General features: G+C 42.5%; 1 protein-coding gene across 1 annotated transcript in view; it reads left to right on the top strand.

The window, feature by feature from the left end:
- The first annotated feature begins 470 nt into the window (after positions 1-470).
- The window catches only part of sdhc (succinate dehydrogenase complex, subunit C, integral membrane protein), a 49,566-nt gene continuing 23,739 nt past the window's right edge, over positions 471-26,297 (top strand). Inside the window, exons 1-4 of the mRNA XM_084327238.1 lie at positions 471-511; positions 4,597-4,662; positions 19,168-19,269; positions 24,357-24,418. Coding sequence (XP_084183364.1) covers positions 495-511; positions 4,597-4,662; positions 19,168-19,269; positions 24,357-24,418 — 247 coding nt within the window. The 5' untranslated portion in view covers positions 471-494. The remainder of the gene's footprint in view (positions 512-4,596; positions 4,663-19,167; positions 19,270-24,356; positions 24,419-26,297) is intronic.

Raw genomic sequence — 26,297 nt, 5'->3', positions numbered from 1 at the left:
CCCCCCCCCCCCCCCAACCACCTCCAATGTAAATTACCCAGTATGGTTGTCAATATCCCAATGTACCCAACCCCCCCCCACCCAACCTCCTCCAATGTACAGTTTCTACGTCAAATGTATATACTCCCTTTTCTTGACTCCTTCTGTATCACAAACAGTACTGTATTTGCAAATCTGGTATGTCATAAATGTATAGATGTAGCAGTACTGACTATCTGTATGTCATGTATGTCATATATGTCTATATTAATTGAAAATGGGGGACCCTGATGGAAACAAGACAAACGTCTTTCTCAGGTCTGCATCCCCTTAACAATTGTATGTATTGAGCCGTACTGTATTGTACCCATTCTGCAATCTGTTAAATAAAGTTTTCATTCATTCATTCATTCAAAGACCTTACATTGACCTTCTCAAGATGGCATGTCCTCCAAGACGTGCAGAATGACAATAACATCCGGTGACGTCACGTCCTCTCTCAGACATCATCAAACATGGCGTTGCTTTTAAGGTCAGTACATCTGTGCCTTGTAACTTTTGGGCTTAGTTAAAGTTTATCTGTCGTTTGACAGCGTTGTTGTGTCAAAGTAGAGGCACTTGCCACATATTTATGTTCACAACGTTGTATCCATGGAGGTATTCTTACCGTTTTTGTGTCGTAAATATGGGGTGAGCTAACGGCTAGCTAGGAGCTAGCGACGTGTTTAGCCAACCGGTGCGATCAAAAAGATGAACCATAACGATACGATTACATCTTCCATAATGTGTCATGTGTATCCTTGTTGACAATTTATACTACTTGATATTATAAAGGGTAGTCCTCCTAACTATCGTCGCTACCGACTGTAGTGGTGCGACATTGATGTTTGACCAACGTTAGGTATGTCATCTATTATTTGATCCCAATCAAAGGCTTTGCTGTAACTCCTCTTACACTAGTGTTTCACTGAGAACACAACTTGGGGCACAGCCCCGGGCCTCTGCTGCTTCTTACAGCATTAATACGAAGAAAGTCGAGCAGTTGTTGAACTTTGATTGACAAGTTCGTTGACCTTAGTTGACCCTTGGTTCTAAGGTTGATGGTAGCTGACCCAGACGCGTGAACACTTAAGGCAACTAACATGCACTTCCGCGTTTCTCTGATTGGCCAGCGCTCTCCTTCGTGAATACCAGCCGCTCTACGCTCGTTCCCTACGCCGGTAACCTCGTTCCCAGCTTTATCTCGAGAGATAAAGCCTGGTAAAGCACTACGGCCGAAAGTGGGAATCAGGTAGGAAGTCCCGCCCCTGAAATCACGACATGGTGCTCATGAAAATGTATCCCCCCCCAGAAACAACCTCGTTATCGCCTCCCTCGACAGGCTGACAGACCTGCTTGTTGTTTGTTTCGCTGGGGACTATAAACGGATCAGGGGGTGCCCGGAAACCGGAAAGCCTGTAGCCGGTATTTCTGTATTTCCGATTCACATTTTAGGAGGCATAGCTTTACCAGCCTACTACGCCGGAGACATGAGTCAAATCAAATCAAATTTATTTATAGGGCCCGACAACACACGTTAATGTCCCCATGGGCCGTACAGGTCTTCTATGAGCCTCCAACGAGTGACGCGTCTCTCTTCTGATTGGCCGAGCGCCTTCCGCGTTTCTCTGATTGGCCGAGCGCGGCTCCCCCTTAAGCTCCAGGAGAGAGGCTGAAAACCTTCAGTTCTTGCCCGACTGATGGGAGCCGAATCCCGGATCCGATTTTTCTGATGAATACCCCCAAAACATGGAGGTCCCGAACGCATGGAAGTATTGATTGCGCCGTAACGAATCATTAAAAAAATATAACGTTAACTGGAATATGTTGTGCCTTTACACATATGTTGGATTATGTAATTGGTTTGTCATGACAAACTAATAAAAAAATCGCGATTTACCCGGTGGCTACAACAACACACAGTGTATGTAGAACATGGTACAGTAAGTGGGGAGTGTAAACGCTTATAGTTAAAGACAGTAGAGCTTGTGTACGTTCGATAGGGCTTTGATTCAAACCGGTGCATGAGATGAGGTTCTATATGTAGAACATGGTACAGTAAGTGGGCAGTGTAAATGCTTATAGTTAAAGACAGTAGAGCTTGCGTATGTTCGATAGGGCTTTGATTCAAACCGGTGCATAACGTTATAAATAAAACGCGAAATAACATAATATAATATATATGGGCCAGCGGTGGCCTAAAGGTTAGAGAAGCAGGTTTGTGACCGGAAGGTCGCTGGTTCGATCCCCCTGACCGGCAGGAAAAATCTGGGCTGGGGAAGTGAATGAATAACTCTCTCCCATACCCTTAACACCAACCGCTGAAGTGCCCTTGAGCAAGGCACTAAACCCCCAACTGCTCCAGTGGAGTTGCTCAGTGGCCAACAGTGTCAGACTGTGGTTGTACTGGGCAGCTCCCAGGTGTGAATGGAACTGTGTGAATGTGAAGCAGGGCGTAGCTGAAAAAGAGCATCCGTGCTCAGCAAACCTACCCTGGGTAAATAAAGGTTAAATAAAAAAAATAACGTTGCGTTATATAACGTTACAATTCTCAGTTTCTGACAGCTGGGCTGTGTTGTCACTAGGGTTGTAACGGTACGCGGATACGTACTGTACCGCCTCAATGTGGTCCTCCGGTACAGTACGCGCTGTGCACCGAGCGATTGCAACGGTATGGAACCTTTTTTTGCTGAACTTAAATCCCCCGGCCCTAATATAACGTGCACAACTAACCGGATGTTGTTTGTTCATTCCACGCAGCGCGCAGCTACACTGAACGAGAGCTGTAATTCAGCATAGCATATTAGCCTTAGTATGGCGAGTCAATACTAACTGACAAGCCAGAGCCATGTCATTGTTCAACTTTATTGCGAACTTTATCACGCATTTGAAACGGCATCACCCGAATGTGAATATCACTGGTACACGGAAGAAACAGATCCTAGTGCAAGATGCTGCTTGAATGCAACGGGGACAACGGAATATGGTCGCAGATCTGCTGCTATAAAAACACCTATGGCGTTTGTTATTGCTTTGGCCCGGTCTGCATTAATAGCGAGATGCTGCTTGAATGCAACGTTTTGTACCGAAAATAATACCGAACTGTGACTTCAAAACCGAGGTACGTACTGAACCGTGGATTTTGTGTACCGTTACACCCCTAGTTGTCACGCGAAATAACGTTATGAGTGAATCTGGTAGTTTTTTTTTTTTTTTTTTTTTTTATAAACTTGATCTTTTTCCCCCTCAATTTTTCCTCCGATTTTCTCCCATCCCAATGTTAGTCGTATGCCAATTCCCAGTCCCTTCCTGGTCGCTGCGCACTTACCCCCCACAGTCAGATCATCTGGGAGAGTGGAGGCTACCACGTGCTTCCTCCGACACACGTCCAGCCAATCACCGCTTCTTTTCACCTGGCAGCGCGGATTCTCATCGAGAGGGCGTAGCGTGTGGGAGGATCACACTATCCCCCTCAAGTCCTATCCGCGCTTAGCAGGCGCCCCGACCGAACTGTAGGAGTCGCTGTTTACAACGACCCGGACCCACCCCGCCAGCTTCTCCCACCCTCTAATACAGCCAATTGTATTAGTGCAGACGGCCAGCCAATCTGGTAGTTGTTTTGATAAATATGTTGTTTTGATAAATATGTATTCTACGGATTCGAACATTACATTTCCGCGAGCAGCCTATTTCCGCAAGCAGCCTCGCTTGGCGTTTGAGTGCCGTCGAAACGAAAATGCGCATGCGCGCGTTACCGGCGTAGGGGGGAAACGAGCCGTAGCGTCACGTGGGGTCAGTTGGCCAATCAGAGCAATGCGGAAGCACATGTTAGTTGCCTTAAGTGTTCACGCGACCCAGCCAGAGCTGATCACCGTTCCTTGAAGTTAATTATATCTCCTTTCTTGTGATACAAATAAGTTGGCACTTATACTAAGCCTACTTCTTCTTCTGTTATTTAGGAATAGAACTACAACTTTGTCCTATGCTTTAGCCCAGCATGTCGTAAAGGGGACATATTATGTCTTGTTTCAAAACCTTTATTTTATTTTTTTTTTTTTTTTTTTTTTATATATCTGTGGAACATGTTTTTTTGCAAAGAAAGTAGTCTAAATCTAATTATAATTAGCCTATTTATCCAGCAACTTGTTCCCTCGTATTGAACGCAGTGTTTTTGGTGGGTGCAGCACTGGCCTAGCTACCCCGCGCCCAAGAGGAAAGCACTTTTACAAACTGGGTAGTAAATTACGTAGTCAGTGTTCCTGCTTCCAAAAGCACAGCTAATAAGATTAATCAAAGCTAATGAATTGCTTGTGTCCGCCTTGTTGACATCACAACCTGCAATGATTCACAATGGCTTGTTAATATTAACTCTTGGCCAAACCGCAATGAGTATCTTTGTCATTTCCCCACCTAAATAACATCTCAGACTGCAAGATCCACACAACGACTAGGCAAAACCCATTTACCATAATATGTCCCCTTTAAACTTGTTTAGCTATCTCAGAACTTTGTGTCTTTTCTACTTCCTTTAATTGAATTGTCATTAATGATAACACATTTGTTTTGTCCTCTCTCTAGGACATTGGCCCGACAGGGCACTTGTCTCTCCAGAGTAAGATCGCAGTATGGTGTGCTCTACAGTCAGTAAGTGTGTGTGTGTGTGTTAGAGCATGAGACTTGCATGCTTGCATGATTATTTAGGGCAGGGCTATTCAACTTGACTTTTTTAATTTGTATTGAATCGTACATTCTTCATTAACACTTTCACACTGGGATCCGTCTAATCTCACTCTATAAGGCCAGCTTCTCATAACAAGTATTCACTGTGTGTGATGTTGTTTGTAGAGCTAAATTTATATTTTATATTATTGCTATATGTCCATTGTCATTGTCAATTGACACTATAAACCGTCCCTTCAATATGCCATAAAGAATTTTTTTTTTCATCAATACGTTCCCATTTTATAGCGTCGTGAATATAAGCGTTATATTGGAATGGTCTGGGGTAATTCCTGCAAGGCTAGTTATAAGGCTAGTTATATAGCTAATAAAGTTAAATCGATTGGCGTTTCAGCCATACAGAAGCTAGAGTTAAAAATCAAAATGCATATGATCGATATCATGTTCCACCATGAATACATGAAAGGGGGGGGGGGGGGGGGGGCGGGGGAAGTCGTTTCTGATTATGATTACCAATAACGGCATTCGTTATTGTAGCATCATACGCTGATGAGAGGGTTTGGTATGAGAGCAAGGCCCGATCGGGCTGAAATTTACGTGAAATAGCTCTTACCTGTGACCGGTTGGACTGCAAAAAGGATTTCCCATTTATTGATCGCCATCTGGTAGATCGATATGTCAATTGGCTGATGCTATATTCCTTTACTGCATACTGAATTCGGCGTCGCAATAAGTATTCCATGCGATCTGGGGAAGCTATAGCTTCAGGCTAACAGAAAAAGTAGCCCAGACTGGGAAAAAAGCTACATCCGTTCTGCCACAGGGAACACTGCATTCTTGAGACAGCGCCACTACCAGGATCTGGCCGGTAATGCACTTTTCCGAATCCCAAGAGTAGGGTATATCTGCAGTGCCGCTCCGTGACATTGAGTAGGATATTAAAATGCAATAAAAGCAAAAACGAGTTTACCACTTATATACGTGGTTGGCCCTTTAACACTTTGAGTGCCAGCGTCATATCTCGTTTTTATCCCTTTATCCCCATAGAGTGCTGACGACGACAATTATCGTTTTATTTTTTTATTAGCGATCTGAATTCATATTTCATCAACCGAGTCTCCCGTTGGTACAGCAGCTCCTCCAGGAGCTCAGATGGGGAAAAAGCGCCCCCTATCGTCTATCCCTGTGTAACTGCAGGTCAGTCGATTAGACTGACCTGGGATCTGTAGATCTGTAGAGGTGGAGCCAACTGGCTCCATTGTGCTGGCGAGACGTCTGATCAAGAGGGATCTGATCGCGAGACGGAAATCAGCCTGGAATATATATTTACAGCAGCCAATAATCAATCAATAAGCGTGATCGATATTCGGAATGGCGATCAGGAATTGGAATAATCTTTTTGGATAACATCTGATCTCAGGTAAGGAATCTATTTTACCAAGTCTTAGGATAATCAGACCTGTTTTCACGGAGATAAAAAAACAATCCGTTTCGACAATGTTGACTGCAAACGAGTCATTGATAAGCGACGGGCAGATTAGACACAGCCATAATTTTAAACATAGATTAGGCGTTTTTAACGCTAACATTGAAGTGGATGATGGCATTCAACAGGGTAAAAAGGTAAACAAGGTAGGCACTGATAGTGTACTGTTAACACATTAAGGACCAGCCACGAGTTTATACGGGTTTCGGTGCCATGCGTTGTGTACCAGAGGCACGTATATAGCCGTGGCAAGTTGTTATTGTTTTATTCCATATTAATAACCGGAACAAGATCCCCGACCGGCTCTGCAGATCTACCCTCCTCTGTGGAATCGCCAACATGCAATACCGGCCAGATCCTCTTAGGGGCGTCATCGCTCCACTGCAGTATCATTGTGGGCGAATGGAATTTTTTTTTTACCTTCCAATGGAGTATCATATTACCCTGATCCCATACCAACACCATGCACCGTGGATCACATTTCGAATCGCAGATTTCACCATGGAATAAGGGGATTTATCATCAACCAATGGACATATCGATCTACCAGATGCCGATCGATAACGGGGAAATGCTGTAGGGTATCCCACGGGCTGACGGTAAGACCTTATTCACCTAAATTACAGCCGGATCAGACATTGTTGTGAGACGCAAGCATTCGATCAGTGAATGTGGCTAGTTACACGGACACTGTATTGGTAATCAATAATACTAAACGCCGTCCCCCGCCGCCCCCCTTTCATCCATACATGCTTTGGGAGAGCCCGGATCATATGCAGTTTGTTATTTCTTTAGCATATTTAAAACGGAAATGGCGTTGAATATAACGTTAGTAGCCTTTAGCTCCATAACTAGCTTTCCAGAAAATATATGAGACGAAATCTGCGATAAAGCTTATATTCACGGCGCTATAAAATGACAACCTATTGATGGATTCTTTTTCCCTTTAAGCCATTTTGAAGGGACGGTTTATGAACTCAAGTGACAATGAGAATGGACAGTAGGCCTGCCGCGATAAGCAATAAATCGATTAATTGCTGCGATAATTAAAATGAATGCAATGATTTTGACGGGCGCGATTAATTGCTATTTGCGCGTTTGTTTTAATGAGGCGGAACCAGTGCCCCTTGTCAGTCACTGTCCGTGTGGGGGGCCGCTGGCCTTACTACAGAGCACAGCATGGGAGCTCCGTGGGGCAACACCACATAGCTTAACTACATTTCTCAATAGTGTTGCTCCTTTTAACCAAGTAGCATTATTTGTAGTGTAACGTTAGCTATTTTTAGACCCAAGTAGTTACTCGCTACTGCCCGGAGAAACTGGACTGCTAAATAAAGATGAAAGATAGAGCTTTGATTCTCACTCCATGCTAACAACATTAGCTAAATAGCTAACAAACGAAATACAACGTATAGCATAGCTACAAGTACAACACAGAATAACGTTAATACAATTACATGCATCATTGTTTACAATGAACGGGTGGGGCTAGTCAAAGGACTGGACACGGGGACAAGTTAAACATGAATTAATTTATTATAACACTCCGGTAGTTTCGAGTCGTGCTGCAGTGCTTACGCACCACAGCTATTCTATTATATACTGCTTTGACGCTTCCTCCTCATCGTTGATTGCCTGTAGTAGCTGCATCTAACGTTAGTAGCTAACGTTAAAACTAACCTAAAGTTAGTTGTTCACCAACAATTTGTTTTATCATTAGCTCAAAAACAGAACCGGACGAGACAAGTTGTCGGCTCATAGCTTCTGCTTAGGATAATCACAACAATACTTCCGGTCCGGTCGGTGGGCTTCAAAATAAAAGTCTAAAACACCGGAAAAGACGGAGCGGTGGGCTTCAAAATAAAAGTTTTGGGAAATAAATTTCTCAAAAGAAAATTCTCTAACCGGTCGCAATAATATCGCTTATCGCGATATTTTCGGGGGCAATTAATCGCCCAGCAAAATGTGTTATCGTGGCAGGCCTAATGGACAGATAGCAATACTATAAAGTATAGATATAGCTCAACAAACAGGGTCACGTCTGTTTACATTCCCCAGTCCTCTAGCCACTAATTAGACTAAGCCCAGTGGTCGCCAAAGTGTTAAGCATGGCGCCCAAACACGTATATATACGTGGTTGGCCGGGACAGTGTTAAATGATAAACAAATTAATTTAAAAAGGTGCAGAAGGAAACAATTGCTTATCTAGTCCTCCTGCCCCTTCCTCACAATATCATATATAAAACAAAATATCTTACAAACCTAAGATAACAAACAAAATAAGCATAAAAAAAAAAAAAAAAAATTGTAGAAATAAAAATAATATATAAAATAAAATGTTTAGAGCTCCACGTTTTTTTCCTAAACCTGCTTTTGAACTGTACAATGTTCTTGCTCATTTTTGTTTATTCATCCAAGCCATTCCACAGGATTACTAGTCCTTCTAATAACTTCAATAGCAAGTGGGGCAGCTAAGTGGCGCAGTGGGCAAGGCGCTCGCCACTAACGCAGGAGATGCTGGGTTCGAGGGTTAGAGTTTGGAATCAGGGCTGGTGTTCTATCGCCCTGCTCTAAGACAAACTAACCTTAACCAACTTCGAAAGAGTGCCTAAGCTTAACCAGTGATAGAAACAGACGTCACACGATTGGCACAGATGTCACATGACCAGAAACAATCAGATTGCGCAAACCGAACGCGGAAGTGCAACTCCGTTAGGGAAAATATTCACGCGGCCAGGCTCCGTGCTGGAGCCGGTTCCCGAACGTAATCTCGCACCGGCCGGCGCGTTCAGACCGGGATTAATTGGTTCAGAACGTGACAAATCGGTGCTCAGCTGGCACCGAAAAATAGTTGCTTTTTCCTCGCAAACCGTGACATCATCAGTGGGCGTGTCATATTCTAGGCTGTGAAGACGAGTGAACGGGGGAAAGTAGCGAGTCAGCGCACGAGCGCACACACAAAAGAATACACGCACACACACACGCTGTATACGTTTGAAATGAATCGTTCCAGCAAAGTAGGCTTCTATTATTCGAATTACTTGTTTTAATGGGTATCATAGTAGTAAGTCCTACTGTAGAACATGACATAATAGCATGACATCTGATTTATTAATGCCAATAATGGACGACAACCGCAATTGGCACTTGACAAGTGTAAATGATGGATTAGTCAGTAGCAATTCATGACAGCCCGTTTAGCTCAGCTGGTTAGTGCGCTGCCTGTGGAGCGTTACATTTATTTTGTAACGTTAATTAATTTAGCGTTTCTTCAAATTGCTCGCTGTTCTGTTATTATTCTGCTCTGGACAGTTGTTGTTCAGCCAGCGAACCGTCAACTCCGGTTTGCTATGGCAGTGCTTTCAAAATAAAAGTGGGCTCCCTTTTCAAAATAAAGGTATATCATTTAAATGTATTTAATTTTATTCAGGACAATACAAACAAGACACAACCACACTACCACTCCCCACACCTCCAACATACCACAGACAAATACCATAGAACAAGAAAACACAGTTAAACAAGGACACTAGGGATGCCCCGATCACGTTTTTTGCCACCGATACCGATCACCGATCGTCGTGAGCCATATCGGCCGATACCGATCCGATACCGATCGTTTTTGATTAAAAAGAAATTAAACATTATTTTATATAAAACTTTTTTTTTTTTTTTTTAATAAAATATATAGACTTGTACTTGTATTATCTGCGAGACATCGCCACCACGCAACAAGTCAAAATGCTCGCTATCTGCAAACAGCTCCACTGTCTGTGTGTACTCTAGTAGCCCTAGCTCCAAAAAGGATTCTCCGGCGCTGCAGCGGGACCCTATTGGTAACGTTATGCTTTGGTCATTTCACATTCAGCAAGCCCTCAGCTCGAATACGCATTCAATCAATGTTATAAGACATTGATATCAGGAGCTATCTGTAGCTACTGCTAGCCGGCTAGATGACGTTAAGACAACTATTTAGTTCAATCGGACATTTCGTTTTGAACCGTGAACTAACGTCAGCTAACGCAAGCTAACGCAAGCTAACGGAGATATCAACATGGGCTACTAGACTTCCTGGGGCATTTGTTGATATCCGGAGCTATCAGTAGCTAGCCGGCTAAATACCGTTAGACAATGCCTACTAAAAGTGAATAGTTGACTGGGTAATTTTGTTTAAACAGTAACGATAGCTAGGTAGCTAACGTTAGCTCAGGTCGAATGCACTATCTAGACTCAGCAGAGGAGGTCCGCCTCCGTGTTTACAAACTCTACACGGGTACGGGCGGGGCTAGGGAGGAGGAGCAGTTTGCAGGTCCTGTGCGTCTGAGACAAGCGAGTGAGATATCCACTTGATCAGTTTCCGCGATCGGCGAATATGACTAATTATCGGAATTCCCCGATCGCATATTTATACTGATTATCGGCCGATAACGATCGGTGGCCGATCGATCGGGGCATCCCTAAAGGACACTATTAAAAAACCACAAAGCCAAACAGAAAAAACACCACCACAGACACACAAAACATGACAAGGAGAAAAACAACTAAATAATGATCATCATTATCATCAAACTTGCTAAACTTGGCCATAATCTGTTCCATTTTATATCATAGTCTTTCATAGTTCTCTGCTTATTTGCAACAATGCCCTCTAACATAAGGAAAAAACACTGACAAATGTTTTGATCCCTTTTCATACCCCAAATAAAAAGCTTGTTGGCAGTATTTTGTATATAATTTTGTATAGCTTTTTTTATTGAAAGTTTTGTGACTTAGTATCTATAATAGTTATGTTGGATTATACACCTGTCTCCATGGCAATGGTGTTTGAACATCTCCCAGTATGATTGAAATTTGAAGTGTTTGTACACAATCAACTAACAAGGGTGACTTTGCCAAATAAGGATAATGTTGATTTCCATGGACATAAGATCTTCTTCATTGTTTGAAGCTTGCATTCAAAGTTTGTTTTACTAATCCAACCATCGATATGAATTCCAAGTACATCTATTGAACATTATTTTAATGAAATAAGGCCAATCATGATACAAAGTAGTATCGAGATACTGCCCCAAGGTAAACTGGCACAGATGTGTGGGTACAGGAGTAGGCTATCAAATCAAATGTATTTGTAAAGCCCGAGATCATATGGAATAGCCCCCATGGGCTGTACAAGTCTTCTTGTACAAGTCAAGAAGAAACATAAAAAAAAACAAAAACCACCATAAAATCCAAATATGCGATAAGATAAGGAACGACTCACTAAAAACCTAGTAATAGGGGTGAAAAAGCACCACAGGCGGCGTGGAGGAGAGAAACCTCAGATGGGATGTCCAAAGGGGATCCCCCAACAGGATGTCGGTGATAATATAGTGTTGCTATGGATGATAGATGGGTTTGAGAATAGAACAGGCGAATAATCAATGTATATATACATGTAATGAAATATATATATATATAAGGTAACAGTAGTATCTAAGGTACATAAGAACATAAATACTTATTTTAATAAATAGAGCTAAAAAAAAATAAAGAAAGCATAGGAAAACTGAGGGCAATGTAGAGTGGATCCATCACGCCTGTGATAGCGATGGAAATTAGTTTATAATGTTTTAAAGGAAAACTCCAACATTTTGGGAAATTAGCTTATTTAACATCTTCCCTGGAGTTAGACAAGAAGATAGTTTACATACCCTTTTTGTCTCTGTGCGTGCATTTAGCTTAGGGAACAGTCGCTCCGTTAGCATAGCTTAGCTTCATCACTGGAAGTGAGGCGGGGCCGGAGCCTTACAGTGTATAGTTTGATTGATTGATTGAAAAGTTTATTAACAGATTGCAGAATACACTCCAAATACAACTCATAAACATGTTGTGACCTGTGTATTCCCCACGTGGAGAAATAAAAAATTATTGAATTAGACAATTACGTTTTATAAGCAAATATACTCAGAACTATTTTTTTGCCCAACCACTCCTCTCTGAGCGCAGCCAGTGATTTCAACGTGTCGTCGTGATTGTTGACATTCTCATTCATTCAAAGGATCCGAACCGATTGAAGTTTATGGATACCATGACTTGAAATCCTCTTACCTTGACGATTAAAAGCCTCCCCAATTTAGAAAACAGTAATCCAATGGCTGGTATTGTTATACCGGACGCTCTGAGCTAACCGGAGCTAACACAGATCAGGATGGTAAAGCATATATAATGACTTCCTTTCTGGGGTTGTCAAAATAAAAGTGCAACGTTTATAGCAGCGGAAAACGTTTATTTTGTACATTATCTAATGTTAACACGAACCTAAACTAACTTTAGGTTAGTTGTAACGTTAGTTTAGGTTCGTGTTAACGTTAGATAATGTACAAAATAAACGTAAGAGGATTTCAAGTCATGGTATCCATAAACTCGATTCATAGACCGTCCTATACGATCTCTTCAAAATTATTTCACTTTCATATATGTTATGTTTAAGAAAGTGCAATAAATGATTTTAAGAATCGTGTGAGAGAATCGTGATCTCAATTCTTAGAGAGAAAAATCGTGATTCACATTTTAGCAAGAATCGTGCAGCCCTAGTGTGAATGTGTGAGTGAACGGGTAAAATGTGAGGAACAAATTGTAAAGTGCTTTGGACAAAAGTACTAATATAAATCCACCATTTACCACCCTAGTAGTGATGCCAGTGATGTGAGCAACTATAGGTGTGATGCAGTGTTAATTTTGTCAACTAAAATGATGACGAAAGATGTTAGTCAACGAAGGTTTTTTTCATGACAACGAGACGTGACGTCACGTTATTGAAGACCATGTGACACTAACGAGACTAAATAGTTTATTAAATATCGTTGACCACAACTGAGGACACAAGAATGTAATTTACAAAAACCAGGACGAAATTTCTCTTCATGTATGTTGATATTGTTGACTAAAACGAGACAAAATAATTATAACTTTTCTTAATGCCATCGTCCTGACAGAGCAGTGTGACGGGGAGCTCTGTTATTAGCATTAGCTGAAGAGCTATTTGAAAAGCTAGTTTTAGCTTAAGGTTACCTTGGCTAAAGTTGGGACTATTCATAATCCAGCTGCAGACCTGCAAGCAAAGTACAGCAAGTTGGCAAAGGAGTATTCCAAGGTAAATAACTTTTTCACCAGTAACGTTACATTGTTTGTATTTCCATCTAGCTCGCGTTAACTAGTGGCTAACCTAGCTCACGCTAATGTGGCTAACTGATCGACCTCTCGCACACAATTAATGACATGTTGCGGACAGCCATACCGGTGACAATGTTTAGCTTTTAGTGCCAAATGATAAGAGTCTGAGGCGGAGTCTCAAAAGAGAATGTTGAATATTTATTGTGCATTAAAAATCACAACAGAGCCTCTGCTACTAGCTAACCTAAACGGAGCCTTCTCGAAGCAAGTGCAACACTGTATAATGTCCGTGTGGAACCAATGTGCCAACATCCTTTCCGTGGGTGAAGCATAGTTGAGCATAGTTGTCATTTAATGATACTAATACTAATCTATACAATCACCTAGACAAAATTGAGACAAACTGACTAAGACTAAAATGCTCAGACATTTAGTTGACTAAAACTGACTAAACGAAAAATAAATGAAGATTACTAAATATGATAAACGAAAAAGGAGCACTTGACACATGACTAAGACTAAAACTAAAATGAAAATAGCTGCCAAAATTAACACTGGTGTGATGTTACTGTATGTTGTACCGTATGGCATCTAGCAGTGGTGGAAGAAGTACACAGTTCCTTTGCTTAAGTAAAAGTAGAAATACCCAGATAAATGAGTACTCATTTAAGTAAGTCATCCATTCAAATTCTACTTAGTAGTGTAGAAGTAGAGAATGATGTGCTCTTGAATGTACTTGAGTATCTAAAGTAAAAGTATGAATTCTACATAACGTTTGTTTATTCCAGTGCTTGGGAGCATTCAATTCTCGATCGATTGACCTCTATAGGTTGTGTTAAAGTGGTATGTGGTCCAGTTATGCTGCTCTGATTAAAGGTTGTGTTAAAGTGGTATGTGGTCCAGTTATGCTGCTCTGATTAAAGGTTGTGTTAAAGTGGTATGTGGTCCAGTTATGCTGCTCTGATTAAAAGTTATGTTAAAGTGGTATGTGGTCCAGTTATGCTGCTCTGATTAAAGGTTGTGTTAAAGTGGTATGTGGTCCAGTTATGCTGCTCTTATTAAAGGTTGTGTTAAAGTGGTATGTGGTCCAGTTATGCTGCTCTGATTAAAGGTTATGTTAAAGTGGTATGTGGTCCAGTTATGCTGCTCTGATTAAAGGGTATGTTAAAGTGGTATGTGGTCCAGTTATGCTGCTCTGATTAAAGGTTATGTTAAAGTGGTATGTGGTCCAGTTATTCTGCTCTGATTAAAAGTTGTGTTAAAGTGGTATGTGGTTCAGTTATGCTACTCTGATTAACACATTCCCTGCCACGCAATTTGAGCATCTTATACCACTCTCTGCCAACACTCTAAGTCTATGGAGATGTTCACCTTCTTTGCAGGGCTATAACTTTTTAAATTGTATTGCTAAATTGACATTACTATGGCCCATTCAACATTGATTATCTATCGTTCAGGATGTGGGAATGTTATACCTTTTCATTCATACATTCATACGACAATACCGTCTAGAATATAAATATGTTTTTATCGTTTTCTGCAGTAATTCCTAGAACGCTAGTTATAGGCCTAAACGCATAATATGGCTGGACTCTTCCATATCAGACGGGGAGATAGAAATAGAGAACTATTCAGTAATTAGAAAGGATAGAAACAGGAGGGGAGGGGGTGTGTGTATGTTTATTAGGGCAGATATTGTTTTTAATTTAAGAGCTGATCTCAACGAGGATGATCTTGAAGCAGTGTGGGCAGATATTTTATTTCCCAAAAGCAAGCCAATATTGGTAGGAGTGTGCTATCGACCACCAGAGCAGAATGATTTTGTAACCAAACTGGAAAATCTGTGCTCCAAACACAACGACTTTGTGTCTGGTGAAGCCATAATTACTGGGGATTTTAATATTGATGTATCAAGGCGTGGCCACCCCTTGAACAAAGCCTTTCAGGACCTTTGCTCCAACCACAACTAATTGATAGACCCACACGAATAACAAACTCTTCCAGTTCCACCATTGACCTGATATTAGTGACTGACAAACCTAAGATAGCCAACAGTGGGGTAATACATTGTGGAATCAGTGATCACTCAATTACATTCTGTACACGAAAGATGGTGAAGGCAGCTATTGGCCACTGTCAAGATAAGGTCAATGAAAAATTACAACAGCGAAGCTCTAAAAAGCAGACTCAATTCCATGGATTGGACACCAGTATATCGTAGTATGAACGTAGATAAAGTTTGGGGTCATTTTAAATCTTTGTTTCTGACGGCAATTAATGAAAGTGCACCAGAAAAAACAATGAGAACGAAAATCAGACAAGAGCCCTGGATGAACCCAGAGATCCTGGCAGCTATAAAGTCCAGACATGACACATTTTCGAAATTCAGTAAAAACAGGGTTGAACAGGATTATGAGGAGTTCAAGAAGAAAAGAAATGAGGTCACGGGAATGATCAAGAAAGCTAAGGCTGAATATTTTAATGACAAAATTATCGAGAATAAATCAAATCCACAAAAATTATGGAAGTGCTTAAAGCAAACAGGGTATGGAAACAAGCTCAGGACAAAAGCTAAAAACATGATTCTAGACATAGGAGGCACAGTGATTACAGGCAATAAGAACATAGCTAATTGTCTAAATACGTTTTTTAACACCATAGCGAATACCCTAGTTAAGAGACTGCCAAGTACAACTGACATGTATGGGGAAAAACAGGTAGGGGAGTACTACAAACAGAAAGGTATCCAGACAGATTCCTTCTCCTTTGCGAGTGTGACTGAGGACACAGTTTTGAAAAAACTGAGGGCGCTCAATCCTAACAAGGCAACAGGACAGGACAAGATACCTGCTAGATTTCTTAGGGATGCAGCAGAGTCCATCGCCTCCGGCTTAACACACATTGTAAATCTATCTATCGGTCAAGGACAGTTTCCCTATGATCTCAAACAAGCCAGAGTCATTCCACTTTACAAAAAAGGCAATAAATTAGACCCCGGGAACTATAGGCCTGTGTCGATTCTTAGTGCAATATCCAAAGTCATAGAAAGGATCATTAATGATCAAATAAACGAATACCTCTCTACAAACAACCTGTTGTACGAGCTCCAGTCTGGATTTAGAACATCATATTCCACAGACACATGTTTATTATATCTGACAGACCAAATTAGAACAGAGGTGGACAAAGGTCAATTCTGTGGGATGGTTTTAATAGACTTACAAAAAGCCTTCGACACTGTTAACCACGACATACTTTTATATAAACTGAAGGCTATGGGTTTTAACAGTATATCCTCCTTAAGGTGGATGGAGTCTTATCTGAGAGGCAGGAAACAAGTAGTGGAAATTAATGGGACCATATCCTCCTCACTCCAACAGACGTGCGGGGTGCCGCAAGGAAGTATTTTAGGACCACTTTTATTTCTTTTATATATCAATGACATGAAAACTGCATGTGATTGTAAACTGTTTTTATTTGCAGACGATGCTGCACTCATGGTCTCCCATCAGGACAAAAGAGAAGTAGAGAGGTCACTCAGTCTAGAGCTTGTCAAGATCAGTCATTGGCTGGTCGAAAACAGGTTATCCCTACACCTGGGTAAAACCGAAGCTATCCTTTTTGGCTCGGCTGATACGACTTAAGAGGTCTCCTGGGTTCAAGGTAGTGGTAGGAGATATCGAGGTAACAGCAAAGGAGGAAGTCACATACTTAGGATGTATTTTGGACAACACTTTATCAGGGGTGAGCATGGCACAAAGATCAATCAGAGAATAAAATTTCTCGGTAGAGTGTCCACCTATATTAACAGGTCAGCAATGGAAGTCCTGGCAGGGGCACTGATCCAATGTCATTATGACTATGCATGCTCCTCCTGGTACACTGGCATCACAGTAGCACTGAAAGGTAGGCTACAGACAGCTCAGAACAAATTAGTTAGAATGATTTTAAAACTCCATCCCAGGACTCACCTTACACAGACACATTTTAACAGCCTCAAATGGCTCAGGGTTGAGGAGAGGGTCTCTCAAATAAAACTCAACATAACACATAGGATACTCGGGAATACTGTCCCTCAGTACCTCAGTGGATATTTTAACATGGTAAGGGATGTACACGGACACGCCACCAGGGGGAGCCCTACAGACATCGTCCCAGTGAGATGCAATAGGAAAATAGGCCAAAACGCATTCCTATATTCAGCAGCAGTACAATGGAATAGCCTACCAATGGAGTTGAAGACCATAAGCCCCTTCTCCACGTTTAAATTAGCTATAAAGAGGTGGATCATAAGTAGCAGAAGCTGGGAGTAGTGAACAAAGGGTTTTAATGTGTTGTTCCTTTTTTATTCTTTTATTGTCTATAAAATGGAATATTATTGTATGTATTTTTTTGTTTTTATACCACACATACAGACACTACAAACACCCACGTCCACACACCAGTACATAAATCCACTGACACCAATGATGAAGGACCACAATGGAAACAAGTCTATGGCTTTATTGTGTTTTATGAAATCCTATTGGTAAATGGAGAAAATGTATACCTCTTTTCATATTGTGATCAAATGTATATGTGTGATTTTCCATTCTAAACCAATAAACTATTCAATCAATCAAAATATAGATTATCGATTGCAGTTTATTCGTGATACACGTTATATTAAAAAATCCAACTGAATACGATCCTAAACGTTATGACTCATCATGCGCGGATGAACGGGGGGGGGGGGTCGTTTATAAGTCCGTGATCGTCAGTAAATGCTTTATGTAGTATGGGTTGATTTATTGATCAGTTGGTTTGTAAACAAAGAAATGTACAATCGCCTTGAAAATGCGTCCGCTTACCGTTGGGCGATGAGACTGGAGCAAAAAGATCCCACTTATTTGACGCGATCGAGTCGATCCATTTCCGGTTTGTATAATAATAATAACAGCCCAAATCATGTCGATTATTGAGTTATGGCAGCGATCCATATACACGGTGTGTGTCTTGAGTCCCGTGACACTATGTGAGTGCCGGACGCATTTCCCAGACGCACCGAGATCGACTTGTCCATTTCCGGTTTGGTAACTTGCCGATCATCCACCAGGCGGCAGTATTGAAGAGTTGCAGAGTTGTGCAGGCTCCAACTGCATCAGACCAGGCTCTGTGAGGGAATTATGAATAACATGGCGAAAAAATGAAATATGATCTCAATAACGTCGTACGCCGTGGAATGGCAGAATTAGCATGAACTTGAAACACGTCGTAAGCCGTTTCCGGCGCTGGATGTGTTAATGGTCATGTTAAAGTGGTATGTGGTCCAGTTATGCTGCTCTGATTAAATGTTGTGTTAAAGTGGTATGTGGTTCAGTTATGCTGCTCTGATTAAAGGTTGTGTTAAAGTGGTATGTGGTTCAGTTATGCTGTTCTGATTACATCCTCTTGAAGTTGACAGGCAAAAAAAAAAAAGAGAACAGGAGTGGTTCTTGTATAGTAATATCGCAGGACCTTAGCATGTCTTACCATGCTTTTTGTAACATGTATGTAAATTATACCTGTTATGTCTTATTCTTATTACTTGTATTATTGCACAAATGTCTTATTCTCATTCCTATTCTTATTACTTGTATTATTGCACAATCGCTGCGGGCATGACCCCCCGCATTTCACTGTATGCTTGTATGCCGTGACAAATAAAACTCTTGACTTGACTTGACTTGACTTCAAATATGAAAGTATATAATCTTCATACATTTTTGCCATTTTCTCTCACTTTTACAGTGATGTTATGTCGTTGTACCATATGCCATCTAGCACTGAACTAAACCCCTTTCTCTCTACAGCGCGGCTCCAATGGGAACCACAGCGAAGGAGGAGATGAATAAGTTTTGGGCCAAAAACAACCGACTAAACCGACCCATGTCTCCCCACCTCACCATCTACAAGTAGGTCTGTCTGTCTGTCTGTCTGTCTGTCTCCCCACCTCACCATCTACAAGTAGGTCTGTCTGTCTGTCTCCCCACCTCACCATCTACAAGTAGGTCTGTCTGTCTGTCTCCCCACATCACCATCTACAAGTAGGTCTGTCTGTCTGTCTCCCCACCTCACCATCTACAAGTAGGTCTGTCTGTCTGTCTCCCCACCTCACCATCTACAAGTAGGTCTGTCTGTCTGTCTCCCCACCTCACCTTCTACAAGTAGGTCTGTCTGTCTGTCTGTCTGTCTCCCCACCTCACCATCTACAGGTAGGTCTGTCTGTCTGTCTCCCCACCTCACCATCTACAAGTAGGTCTGTCTGTCTGTCTCCCCACCTCACCATCTACAAGTAGGTCTGTCTGTCTGTCTCCCCACCTCACCTTCTACAAGTAGGTCTGTCTGTCTGTCTGTCTGTCTCCCCACCCACCTCACCATCTACAAGTAGGTCTGTCTGTCTGTCTCCCAACCTCACCATCTACAAGTAGGTCTGTCTGTCTCCCCACCTCACCATCTACAAGTAGGTCTGTCTGTCTGTCTCCCCACCTCACCATCTACAGGTAGGTCTGTCTGTCTGTCTGTCTGTCTCCCCACCTCACCATCTACAGGTAGGTCTGTCTGTCTGTCTGTCTGTCTCCCCACCTCACCATCTACAGGTAGGTCTGTCTGTCTGTCTCCCCACCTCACCTTCTACAAGTAGGTCTGTCTGTCTGTCTGTCTGTCTCCCCACCCACCTCACCATCTACAAGTAGGTCTGTCTGTCTCCCCACCTCACCTTCTACAAGTAGGTCTGTCTGTCTGTCTGTCTGTCTCCCCACCCACCTCACCATCTACAAGTAGGTCTGTCTGTCTCCCCACCTCACCATCTACAAGTAGGTCTGTCTGTCTGTCTCCCCACCTCACCATCTACAAGTAGGTCTGTCTGTCTGTCTCCCCACCTCACCATCTACAAGTAGGTCTGTCTGTCTGTCTCCCCACCTCACCATCTACAAGTAGGTCTGTCTGTCTGTCTCCCCACCTCACCATCTACAGGTAGGTCTGTCTGTCTGTCTCCCCACCTCACCATCTACAGGTAGGTCTGTCTGTCTGTCTCCCCACCTCACCATCTACAATAGGTTGGTCTGTCTGTCTGTCTGTCTGTCTCCCCACCTCACAGTCTATAAATAGGTCTGTCTGTGTGCAACACGCTGTGCACTAGCCGAGGTCAAGTCTTTGCATTGGTTTCCTCGTGATGTCAAATGTGGCAGTTTCAAGGACATTATAAAAGACTATTACCATATATTACACAGACTCTTAAGAATTATTTGCGTAAGAGCGCCTGCGCAGTAGAATCAGGAAGTGTCGGGGGCAGCGTGAGCCTCCCACGCGTTACTCCTCGACACTGAGAGGTCGAGCTGCGCAGGTGAAAAGATGCGACTGCTGTTACCTCAAGTACCGGAGGGGACTTGTGCTATGTATGACTTAGTCCTCACTGCAGCCGGCTTGTGGGAGGCAAGAAACAGCGTTCGTGACAGGGGAGGGTTGAATTGGATGATACGAAATTGGGATGGGAGAAAATATAGAAAATGGGAGAAAAAGTGGATCAAAAAAAAAAAAAAGAATTATTTGCGTAAGAGTGGGTTTCCACAGGGCCTAGTCTTTTAATATTTATGAAATAAAAGGACGTACTACCTTTCAAATGAGGTACCTCGCTGCTGATCTGCACGTCTTTCCACACACGCTTGGTATGAGCGCGTGGAGGGGGATTAGCAAGCAATAATAACAACAATAATAACTAAGGCTGAGACCACTTATCGATTTATCGATAATTATAGTTGTTTGCATGTATTAAATACTTTATACTATACTAAAATACTAGGTCTTGTGTCTTTCATGTAAATTCAGTTGAATTGCAACAACTCTGGGCATTCAATATGCAGTGCACTCCTCCATCCCATCCAGAGACCACCGACTATAAAATGAGAAGGATCACTGTGGTAGTTTTGAATGGGGAAATCTGTAACACTAAAGATGGCGGCAACGACAAAGAATTGCTGCATACATTTCTTTTTTTTATAATACTAATACAAATATCGATATTTATCGATAATTTTGTCCCGATTTAGGCGGCTACGTGGCGTAGTGGGCAAGGCACTCGCCACGAAATGCTGGAGACGCTGGGCTCGTCAGTTCGAGCTCAGCGCTCCACATTTGCTTTCAGTTTAGCTGGTCGTCCACAGTAATACACATTGGCCGTATTACGGGGAGGGAAACTGAAGGGTGGGGATCGGGCGTTGTGGACAGCGACTCCTACAGGTCGGTTGGTGCGCCTGCGCAGTAGAATCAGGAAGTGTCGGGGGCAGCGTGAGCCTCCCACGCGTTACTCCTCACCACTGAGAGATCGAGCTGCGCAGGTGAAAAGATGCGACTGCTGTTACCTCAAGTACCGGAGGGGACTTGTGCTATGTATGACTTAGTCCACATTGCAGCCGGCTTGTGGGAGGCAAGAAACAGCGTCCGTGACAGGGGAGGGTTGAATTGGATGATACGAAATTGGGATGGGAGAAAATATAGAAAATGGGAGAAAAAGTGGATACAATTTTTTTTTCCCGATTTATTGATTCTTCCAAATGGCATATCGTCTCAGCCTTAGCAGTTTGAGTGCCAGCCATTTAACATTGGAAACCCCGTTGAATGCCAGCACCCACTTCAATGATAGCGTTGTGAACGCATATTCTCCGTCTTAAATTATGGCTATGTGTCTAATCTGCCTGTCGCTTATCAATGACTTGTTTGCAGTCAACATTGTTGAAACGGATTGTTTTTTTATCGGTTCATTTTCGTTTTATAGCATTTTGAAAAGCCCTCGTTTTCAAGGAAAATATATAGATTCCGTGATAAACGGCATTTACTGGAATATTCTAGAATACACAAAAACGTTGTAATTTTTCGGCCTATTTATGAATCGTTTTCAAATAAACGCTAGGTTATCGATAGTATATGTGTACTTATGCACGCTATAGAGGCCGGCTGAAAAATATATTCTCATTTCCTGATCAGCGATCACCGCACATGCATAGGGCAAAAGCTTATATCTCCGTGAAAACAGGTCTGATTATCCTAAGACTGGTACAATAAATTCCTTACCTGAGATCAGATGTTATCCAAAAAGATTATTCCGGGGAGCTCCAGTAGCTCACCGCGTATCTCGGCGCTATTTCGGCGTCGGGGACAACCGTGCGCGTCACGAATCTGGGGTACACGAGTTCGACTCCCGGACTCGCCGTATTTTCTCAGTGTCTTCCCCCGATCTATACCCCATTCAACCTGTTTCTGTTGGTCATGCTTGACCAGAAAGAGAAAAAAAGCGATAAACGCTAAAAGAACCAGCTGTCTGGTCAAAGTAAAAAAAAAAAAAAAAAAAAAATTATTCCAATTCCTGATCGACATTCCAAATATCGATCACGCTTATTGATTACAGTGTTGATACTGTAAATACATAATCCACGCTGTTCTGATGGCCGGCGATCACTTGGTCTCTTCAGATGCCTCGACGGAAAAGTAAAATGAGGAAACTGACCACTCCCCCTGCATCAGTGTAAAGTAATACAGGGAGAGACGATAGGGGGCGGTATCTTCCCAATTGAGCTCAGAGAGACTCTGCAGCACTAACCCGAGGCTCGATTGATGAAATATGAATTCAAATCGGCAATAAAAAAAAAAAGGCAAACAGACGCTATATAGCGTCAGGGGCACTCAAAGGTCGCATGAACTAACGACAAAAAGCGTACGTGGCAACCAAAGTGTTAATAACGACAAAGAATTCTGAATCATCAGCAACTCTGACGGGGTACCAAAACAGGGAATGTCACGCCCGGTAAGCACCGTGTTGTACTGGTTACCAAAACAGGTAGTGTCACGCCCCGGTAAGCACCGTGTTGTACTGGTTACCAAAACAGGTAGTGTCACGCCCCGGTAAGCACCGTGTTGTACTGGTTACCAAAACAGGTAGTGTCACGCCCCGGTAAGCACCGTGTTGTACTGGTTACCAAAACAGGTAGTGTCACGCCCCGGTAAGCACCGTGTTGTACAGGTTACCAAAACAGGTAGTGTCACGCCCCGGTAAGCACCGTGTTGTACAGGTTACCAAAACAGGTAGTGTCACGCCCCGGTAAGCACTGTGTTGTACAGGTTACCAAAACAGGGAATGTCACGCCCGGTAAGCACCGTGTTGTACTGGTTACCAAAACAGGTAGTGTCACGCCCCGGTAAGCACCGTGTTTTACTGGTTACCAAAACAGGGAGTGTCACGCCCCGGTAAGCACCGTGTTTTACTGGTTACCAAAACAGGTAGTGTCACGCCCCGGTAAGCACTGTGTTGTACTGGTTACCAAAACAAGTAGTGTCACGCCCCGGTAAGCACTGTGTTGTACTGGTTACCAAAACAGGGAGTGTCACGCCCCGGTAAGCACTGTGTTGTACTGGTTACCAAAACAAGTAGTGTCACGCCCCGGTAAGCACCGTGTTGTACTGGTTACCAAAACAGGTAGTGTCACGCCCCGGTAAGCACCGTGTTGTACTGGTTACCAAAACAGGTAGTATCACGCCCCGGTAAGCACTGTGTTGTACATGTGCACATTTCTTATGGGAAACCTCTGGCAATGTCACTCACTCACTCACTCTCACTCACTCGCTAGTAATTCACTCACACTGAGCCACTCTGCCCCAAGTTTATATGACATTTAGTCATTTATCTGAACTTTTATCCAAAGCGACTTACAAGTTCTGTACGACAAGTCAGCATGAAGGAAGGGTACGACTATCAGCTGAGTAACAATGTTCATCGAACAGTGCTGAAACCTGGGTGCTGCAGTGTTGAGTGCAGAGTAGTAAAGACATATTAGTATAGTAGGAAGAGTGCATGATACAAGTATAAGACGGTAAGAAGGTTAGTTGCGGCTCACAGGCACTTTGTGGTAATACCAGTTCACTCTATGTGAGAATGCTTGGCATCGATGATGACGCCGTGTGTTGCATGTTTTTATTAACTTGTTCTTCTCTTTGTGTCATCGTTTTGCAGGTGGTCGGTCCCGATGGTCATGTCGGTCACGCACAGAGGAACAGGAGTGGGGCTCACTGGAGGTAATGCAGCACTTTCTTCTCCTACCGCTGCTCTTAGAGGGTGATTGACGCAGGGGGGAACCAGTCGGAACCCCCCCAGGACCTCTTTAGTCTGCCCACCTCCATTCCTGCTAAAACTACCAGTGGTGGAAGATAACTTAAAGGAAAACTCCAACATTTTGGGAAATTAGCCTACCCTGGAGTTAGACAAGAAGATACATACCTTTTTTCTTCTCTGTGCATGCAGTAGGACTAGGAAGATGCGCACCGTTAGCCTAGCTTAGCGTCAGTCACTGGAAGTAGGTTCCTCCATAATGCATCTTCTTGTCTAACTCCAGGGTTCCCAAAATGTTGGAGTGTTAAGATGCATACCTTTTTCTTCTCTGTGCATGCAGTAGGAGTAGGAAGACGCGCACCGTTAGCCTAGCTTAGCGTCAGTCACTGGAAGTAGGTCCCTCCATTAGCCTAGTTCCCAACGTCTTCCTACTCCTACTGCATGCACAGAGAAGAAAAAGGTATGTATCTTCTTGTCTAACTCCAGGGTAGATGGCAAATAAGCTAATTTCCCAAAATGTTTGAGTATTCCTTTAAGTATTTTTTTACTCAAGTAAACATTTTGAGCTACTTGTACTATTTTCATTTTAGGGAACTTTATACTTTTGATCCACTACATTTCAAAGGAACTATTGTATTTTTTACTCCACTACATTTATCTGAACCCATCAGTTACTAGTTACTTTGAAGAAAAGGATTTTGCATAGAAAACATGGCAAAAATGTATGGAGATATACTTTCATATATATATAAGTCTGTGGCCGACGTTAAATCATTTATGTAGTATGGGTGATATGTTGATCGGAGCAGTGTGTATGTATAATAATAATCAAACACGCTGAAACTCACCGCAGCTTCCTCGTAGCGTTGGGCGATCAGCGTGGAGCAGAAAGTTCGGTATTATGGGATGTCGATCTAGTTGGTCCAGTTCCAGGTTGTATAATACTATATACGTCCAAATCATGTTGTTTATCGAGTTATTGGCAACGGATCGCTATCCATTGTATCAAGCTGGAGTCCCGCTAGCGATAGCGAGTGGCCGGACGAAATATGGGTGAGCACCACTTCCGGTTTTGGCGATTCGCCGATCGGCCACCAGATGGCGGTCTTGAACCGTTGGAGGGTTGAGAGGAGATCAACAGCAAGTCTCAAGTCTCCGTGGGTGAAATATGATTGCCATGACAGATTTTTGAAATATTGATCTCAAAGACGCTGTACGACGTCATTGGCAGATTAAGCATGGCGAGCAATGACGTCTAAAGTTGTCCTTGGCGATTAAAGGGTTAATCAGAGCAGCATAACTGGACCACATACCACTTTAACTTAACCTTTAATCAGAGCAGCATAACTGGACCACATACCACTTTAACAAAACCTTTAATCAGAGCAGCATAACTGGACCACATACCACTTTAACATAACTTTTATATAAGCTCAGCTTCTTCCCCCAGGCCTTCAGAACACTGATCTCTCCACACACACACACACACACACGCACACACACATCCTCACTTACACTCTCTCACACACAAATACACTACAAAAAGGTCACTTTAAAACAGAACTGTATATTATTGTATAATATATTACTCATTGCCTTTATTTCTTAAGCTTAGCATTTCATTTTACTCTTAATACTTTTTATCATGTCTATTTTATTATTTGTATTTTTGCACAATCGAGGCGGGCATGGCCACCTACATTTCACTGCATGTCCTGTGTATGTATGTGACAAATAAAACTCTTGAATCTTAATCAGAGCAGCATAACTGGACCACATACCACTTTAACATAACCTTTAATCGGAGCAGGATAACTGGACCACATACCACTTTAAAGGGGAACT

The sequence above is a fragment of the Notolepis coatsorum genome (assembly GCF_963971535.1).
Source record: "Notolepis coatsorum genome assembly, chromosome: 13".
NCBI lineage: Eukaryota > Metazoa > Chordata > Actinopteri > Aulopiformes > Paralepididae > Notolepis > Notolepis coatsorum.
Note: the sequence above shows the minus strand (reverse complement) of the source record. Positions and strands in the feature narration are given on the sequence as shown.